We start from the raw sequence: 8,098 nt of genomic DNA on the forward strand, positions 1-8,098 counted from the left end.
AAAGAAAGAAAGAAAGAAAGAAAGAAAGAAAGAAAGAAAGAAAGAAAGAAAGAAAGAACACTGTTTCTGCATTTCAGTTGCTTAGTAGACTAGACCTGTAAATATTAAAATATTTGAACATACATATAAAAGCAAGGTAATTAGGGGTGTAGATAGTGGCACAGCAGTAAAATATGACACTGCGAGGCTGATCCACATGGGAAAGTCATGGGTTCATGTCCACAGTATTTTGGGCGTACGTATACCCCATGATTTGAAGCTTGCTGCAGCTGCCAGTAGATCACAGTGTCAAGACCTGTTGGGGGTGCACACTCACTCACGCACTTGTTTTCTCTCACAGAAAGAAAAATTTTAAAGGTATACAAGGTAATATATTTTCCTACACATAGTCTGTCTAGAAAATAAGGTTGTTGGAAGGGATTGAAATGAGGCAGGAACTAGCATGAACCAGAGATTAGAAGACAGGAAAATAGTAGCTTTGAGATAAAACTAACCTATTTTGTTAATTCTTACTGTAGGGATGGATGTGTGTTAAAGAACAGAGCCTGCTTAAGAAAGATGAATCTAATTTACAGAAAGCAACAAAACCTAAATTCTGGGAAGGGGGTTGGAAATTGGCAATGATGCAGGAGTAGAGTTGATACAAGGCAGTTCATTCATACTAGAATAGGAAGCCCTAAAAAGTTCTTATGAAATAGAATGGTACTTTTTTTAGAGAGAGATTTTTGCTATAGGATGTGTGTACTTGTGGGAGAGACTGAGAAATCAAAAGTGAGAAATCACCACCCTCCCTCCCAGGGAGGATGGCCATGCTGCAATCCCTTCTTCTCCATTCTCCTCTCAGGATCTTGGGCATGCACCCACACACACCCAGTGTGAGTTTTAAGCCACTGGGCTACAGTCAACTACATGGGAGTCCAGCGATGAAACCATTACGCCATCTGCTGGTCCTTAGAATGGTACTTTTTAAAGTTTATTTCATGAGAGAGACAGACAGAAAAGAACTCTCAAGGAGTCTTAACACTGTGATCCCAACACCCCAGCCTGACTGCTAGCCAGGATTACAGGCATGCACACAGGCCCAGTATGTACAGGTCAACAGGGAACCAAAAATCAATACTCTATATGGCTACAGCATTGCCTTGTGACTGCATCTCCACAATTGGACTTAAATTGGTCCTTCCAAAAATGCTACTTTAGGAAAGTTATTTTGTTATACAGCTAAAATGTGCTATAGTGAAAGTATTTTCAAATCATAATATTTGTGATATTTCATTAATCTGGTCATAATGAGTTTCACTAAATATAATGAAAGCTTTTTTTTTTTTTTTTTTTTACCTTTTCCCATAAGGTACATGCACTTGCTAGAGAGAGAGGGAGAGAGAGAGAGAGAGAGAGAGACCAACAGAGAGAGAAAATGAGAAATCACCCCATAGTGGGGAAATGGGAATAGCCATGCTACTGTTGCTTCTCCTCTCAGGGTTTTAGGCATGCACACACACACTAAGCATGTTTTTCTAGCCTCCATGTTGGAAACACAAACCACAGAGTCCACCAGGTGGGATCCAGCATCTTAACCACCATGCCACCTCCCCACCTGAAAACTTTTCTTGAATAATATTGTATCCCATTCCTGTAGTGCTTTTATATATACAAAAGTGAAAGCAAGGATTTTTTTGTAGGTGTTTGCCATATGGTGTATGTTCTCACCAGAGACAGAGAGGCAAAGTGAGAAATCACCCTCAAGAGGGGACGACCATGCTACAATCCCTTCTCCATTCTCCTCTTGGGATTTTGGGTATGCACAAATGCATGCCCAGCATATTTTTTAAGCCAATAAGAGTGGGAACTTGAACCACGGAATCGGCCATATGGGATCCAGCACCTTAACTACCACACTACCTGCTGGCGCACAGAAATTATCTTTATACATTATATTTAATTATTTCTTATCATGTGAAGTAAGTATCTTTTGAAATCAAGATGGGAGGAAAGTTAGTGATTTCCATAAGATAATACAGCCAACCAAAGGGCAACACATGATTCAGGAATGCAGAGGACTTGGTCAGTAAATTCTCCTCAAATGATGGAAAAAGTACTTCTCACTAAAAGCATGTGAACTATTAAACAAATATCTAGTCCTTAATAATTTTTTTCTGTTAATAAGAAAATTCAAGATTATGTGCTCTCTGAAAGTGGGAATAATATCTTACTCATCTTTGAATCATTATACTGCCTGGGATATAACTAGTTAATAAATATTTATTAATTGGAAAAAAGGCTGAATTGATGGAACTTTTAATTCATACCTTTTACAGATATTTTATTGAGTACTTACTGAAATGAAGAAGGTCATTTTAATTTGGCAACAAAAAAGTTATTGATGACCTTAAAGAAAATACTTTAAGTAGGCTGGTTTAACAATGGACTATGAGAAATTAAGGAATGAGATGGTTGTGAATAAAAGGAGCATAATAGAGACTAGTCTTTCAAAAGCTTTGGGTTTATAAATAGGTCTCAAAAAGTTTTCATTTAAGTAAGGTCATATATTTTTAAGTTGAAAAGAAGAATATAATGTAGAAAAGGATATTAAGAAAGAAGTAAACTGTGGGACCAGCAGTTAGTGTAATGGCTATGTCACTGGACTCCCACGTAGTTGACCGTGGTTCGAGTCCCGGACCCGGTGGCTTAAACTCAATACCAGGTGCATGTGCGTGCGTGCCCAAGATCCCGAGGAGAGAATGGAGGAGGAGGGATTGCAGCATGGCCATCCCCCCTGGGGGAGTGATTTCTCGCTTTCTGTCTCTCTGTCTCTCTCTGTCTGGTGAGTGCACGCGCCCTATAGCAAAAACCTCTCCAAAAAAAATAAGAAAGAAGTAAACTATGAAAACAAGTTTTTCAAAAAAGAGAATTAATGAATTGTTTGATTTGGCATATATAAGTAAGAACTAACACTTCCATATATTTAAGAAATTGATTGTAATACTTTCAGTCTGCTTAAGAGCTAAATTTTTATTCCATATATTTAAGAAATTGATTGTAGTACTTTCAGTCTGCTTAAGAGCTAAATTTTTAACTCTATTTTACATTCATAATTTGAATAGGTACTTCCATTCAATCAACCGTTGGTGCCAATGGAGTGATATTAGACAACCAGCCTATAGTCAAAAAAAGGCGGGGAAGGAGGAAGAATGTAGAAGGTGTTGACATCCTCTTTTTTAACAGAAATAAACCACCTAATCATGTAAGTAAAGCAGTACTTACAAACTGATCCCTGTATGTAAATTCTATCTAAATAAATTCCTCTTTTGTGAAATTGTAATAATAATAAGGAAATCAGAAGTACACTACATATTTTTAGAATATCTTGGTAGAGTCTAATGTTGACTGGTTCATAAAAATTTAAGTTTAAAAGATCTAAAGCAACAACATTTTTTCCCCCTTTCCAAAATACTGTTTTATTTGGCCAAAATAATAATAATAATGCATGGAAATAAAAATTTCATTTGATATTTTTCTACAGGTTACATTAGGCTTAACCACCTCACAGGTTTCCCCAGGAATAAATCCAGCTCTATCCTATACGCAATCTCAAGGAATTCCTGATACAGAAAGTCCAGTTCCAGTTATTAATCTGAAAGATGGGACAAGACTTGCAGGTGATGATGCACCGAAGAGAAAGGATTTGGAAAAATGGCTTAAGGAGCACCCAGGTTATGTGGAAGATTTAGGAGCTTTTATTCCTGTAGGTGATACCTTGAAAAATCTTGGTATATGTCATATGTGTGATTTGTCAGTCCTATAATTGATGAAATATAAATTCTCATCAACTTATGCTCAATGTGTGCTCTGCCTAAGATTTATGAAAATTAGAAAAAGATTACCATCTTTCCCATGATACACTATAGTGTCTCTTCCCATTTTTTCATTTTGCACTCAATAAATATTTGATAATGAAAATAATTTTTGATACAGAATGCTGTTAAACCTAATGAAGGCTGTACAAATGTAAAATTTCCAACCCTAAGGTCTAGCAGGTGGTGTGGTGGTTAAGGTACTGGCCAACCACGGTTTGATCTGATGGCTTGAAAATTACACCGGGTGCCTGTGTGTGCATGCTCAAAAATCCCAGAATAGAGGTGAAGAGATTGCATGGCCATCCCCCTTGGGAGGCAATTTCTCACTTTCCTCTTTTGTCTCTCCCCAGCAGTTGCGCTCATCCTATGGCAAAAACAAAAAAACAAACAAGCAAAAAAAATTCCAACTCTTTCTCTCAAAGAATTTACTTAAAAATAATGATTTGACCAGCCATGGTATGATAGTTAAGGCAGCTGGATCCCATATGGTCCACTGCATAGTTAGAGTCCCAGACTCAGCAACTTGAGAACATACCAGGTACATGTTTATGCATGCCCTAAATTCTCAAATGAGGAAGAAATGGAAGAGAAGGGACTATAGTGTGACCATTCCCCATGGGAGGTGTTTCTCACTTTCCTTCTCTCTCTACCCTTCCTTCTTCAACTCTTCCCTCCTCCCATTCATTCCTCTTCTAGCAAGTACATATGCCATCTGGCAAATTCTTTAAAAAACAGTCATAATAGGGGCCAACAGGTAGCATAAAGGTTAAGGCACTTGATCCCACATGGCAGGATTGGAGACCACATCTGCAGCTTGAGAATCATGCTGAGTGTGTGTGTGTACATGCCAAAAAATCCCAAGAGGAGACTGGAGAAGGGATTTTGGCATGGCCATCCTCCTTGGGGGTTGATTTCTCACTTTCTCTCTCACTGTCTTTCTCTCTGGTGATCACACTTGCCCAGTAGCAAAATTTTTTTGTAAAAAATGGTCATAGTAGACATGTATTGACACTAAACTGTGTGCCTGTCATTATACCTATCTCTTAAAATCCATTAGTTCATTGAACACAGCTATTTTATTAGAATGGCGTTATTTTAACTATTTTATGGATAAATTGAAATACTGAACTTTTGGGACCAGCAGTTGGCATAATGGCTATGTCACTGGACTCCCATGGAGTTGACCACAGTTTGAGTCCCAGACCCAGTAGCTTAAACTCAAGCTGGGTGCATGTGCTTGCATGCCCAAGATCCTGAGAAGAGAATGGAGGAGAAGGGATTGTGGCATGGTCATCCCCGCTGGGGGGTGATTTCTCGCTTTCTGTCTCTCTGTCTTTCTGGAGAGCGCACGTACCCTATAGCAAAAGCCTCTTCCCCATCAAAAAGAGAAGAAATACTGAACTTTTAATTAAATAGTCTATGGCCACACAGCAAATAAAGTCTTAGATCCAGAGTCCAAACTAAATTTTTGTTTGTTGGTTGATTGTGGGTTTGTTTTTTTGTTGTTGTTGTTGTTTTTCTGTTTTTTTTTGTTTGTTTGTTTGTTTTTTTTTTTTTTTGACCAAAGGGCATATGTACTCAATGGAGAGAGAGAGACAGAGGAAAAAAGAAGGAGATAAAGCGCACCCCCTCCCCCAGTGGGGCATGGTCACATCACAGTCCTTTCTCTATTTCTGCATCGTGTCAGGATTTCACACATGCGTGTACTTATGCCTGGTATGTTTTTCAAGCCACAGGGTTCAAAATTCAAACCACATAACCAGCCATGTGGGATCCAGCTCTCTTAACCACCATGGTATATGGCCAGCCTCAAACTAGTACCGTTCCACCTTTAAGCTATAAGTGTATAGCTTCCATTTTTCCCCAGATGCACCATGAGATTATGTTAATCAAAGATGAAAATCATTTTAATTTATTTGCATTTTCCTTATTCCCTGAAGTATTATATACTCACTACTTTCTTATGGGCTTTACATTAATGATTTCTTTTATCTCAGACTCTATTGTGGTTTCTCTATAGCTAAATAATTATAATATGGTGTAGAGCATACTATAATAGAGGTAGGTATAAAGTATGATGAGAATGGACATAAACAATTAACTCTGCCTAGCTGATTAAGGTATCTGGGGAAAGAAAGAAAATGGAGCTGACATTTGACTAGTGGACGAAAATAGAATAAATGAGCATTTACCAGGTCAATGCAAAAGGAGAATAGTCTAGGCATTATAGAACAATTATGAAGAGTTAAAAGAGGATACAACTGTAAGGCATATTCAAATAGTGACTAGCTTGATATTGCAGACTGTATATGGTAGGATGATAGGACAATAGAAAAGATGAGCTCAATAGTGCAGGCTGTGATGAAGAGTTAGACTGTTTCTTGAAATGATCTTATTGGTTAGAAATAGCTCCACACATCAAGCCCTGCTTTGTTAGCAGTTGTAGAAATAGTAGCATGGTTTTATAGAAGTTTTTACCATACTACAAGGTATCAATTTTTAATCAGCATCTGCCACTTGCTAGCTATGTGACTCTGAGAATAATAACCCCTCTGAGCCTTGATTCTCCATTTGTAAAATAGGAATAATATCTTTTAGCAGTATGAGGATGACATGAGATGAGAAAAATAACAGGATAAAAAGTCACTAGGCATGTTATAAATTGTCACAAACAGAGAAGGTCTGATAAATTTCTTTGGATAAGTTTCAGAAACAACTTATCAGAAGGAAAAGTAAGAACTATAGAAGTCAAATGAAACTACTCTAGCATCATTGATAACCCCTTCAAATATTATTCTCCAAGAATACTATGTTCATGGAGGGCATTTAAGAAAAGAACTAGCAAAGTCCTGCTTGTTTCAGAAGCCAGTAGGAGAACTCTGATCATGTAGAACCGTAGTGGGTGTCATTGTGATGACTTTGAATAATTTTTTAATAATTATTTATTCATTTATTATCATTATTCTTTCATTTGACTAGAGAGAGCAACAGAGAGAGGGGGAAAGTGAGAAAGCAAACTACCTGATCTAAGACTCGAACCACGGTTGGCCATGTGGGAGTCCAGCACCTTAACCATCATGCCACCTGCCAGCCCCTGAATAATATTTTTGGATGTATAATTTGAAGAAAAGATTCATACAATGCTTGTAATTAAAATATTGAAAGTTAAATATTTTTAAAGTGCACAAAGGGTTAAAGGCTGTCATATAGGATTAACTTATTTGTGTAAATTCATTTGTAATATTTTGAATAGTTTTGCACAGGTAAAGATTTAAAATTATTTCTTTGTATACTTTAGAAAATGCAACTTCATGAGGGAAGGCCCAAACAAAAAAGGCATCGTTGCAGAAACCCCAATAAACTAGACATTAATAGTCTTACTGGAGAAGAACGTGTTCAGCTGATTAACAGAAGAAATGCCAGAAAGGTATTTATATAATTTTTTTTATTGATGCAATATTTAAAAGACCTATAGAACACTATTTCATTATGCAGTTATTTTCTAACAGACTTAGAAATGGATTGACCCTAGCAGCTTTCTAGGGAAAGCTTGTTTCAGAAGCCAGTAGGAGAACTCTGATCATGTAGAACCGTAGTGGGTGTCATTGTGATGACTTTGAATAATTTTTTAATAATTATTTATTCATTTATTATCATTATTCTTTCATTTGACTAGAGAGAGCAACAGAGAGAGGGGGAAAGTGAGAAAGCAAACTACCTGATCTAAGACTCGAACCACGGTTGGCCATGTGGGAGTCCAGCACCTTAACCATCATGCCACCTGCCAGCCCCTGAATAATATTTTTGGATGTATAATTTGAAGAAAAGATTCATACAATGCTTGTAATTAAAATATTGAAAGTTAAATATTTTTAAAGTGCACAAAGGGTTAAAGGCTGTCATATAGGATTAACTTATTTGTGTAAATTCATTTGTAATATTTTGAATAGTTTTGCACAGGTAAAGATTTAAAATTATTTCTTTGTATACTTTAGAAAATGCAACTTCATGAGGGAAGGCCCAAACAAAAAAGGCATCGTTGCAGAAACCCCAATAAACTAGACATTAATAGTCTTACTGGAGAAGAACGTGTTCAGCTGATTAACAGAAGAAATGCCAGAAAGGTATTTATATAATTTTTTTTATTGATGCAATATTTAAAAGACCTATAGAACACTATTTCATTATGCAGTTATTTTCTAACAGACTTAGAAATGGATTGACCCTAGCAGCTTTCTAGG

General features: G+C 36.9%; 1 protein-coding gene across 1 annotated transcript in view; it reads left to right on the top strand.

Annotated features, from left to right (window-relative positions):
- Positions 1-8,098, top strand: part of CHD9 (chromodomain helicase DNA binding protein 9) — a 352,905-nt gene that overhangs the window by 332,879 nt on the left and 11,928 nt on the right. Inside the window, 3 exon segments of the mRNA XM_014587776.2 lie at positions 3,105-3,244; positions 3,524-3,745; positions 7,156-7,284. Of these exon segments, the coding sequence (XP_014443262.1) occupies positions 3,105-3,244; positions 3,524-3,745; positions 7,156-7,284 (491 nt within the window).

The sequence above is a fragment of the Tupaia chinensis genome, unplaced genomic scaffold (assembly GCF_000334495.1).
Source record: "Tupaia chinensis unplaced genomic scaffold, TupChi_1.0 Scaffold000235_1, whole genome shotgun sequence".
NCBI lineage: Eukaryota > Metazoa > Chordata > Mammalia > Scandentia > Tupaiidae > Tupaia > Tupaia belangeri.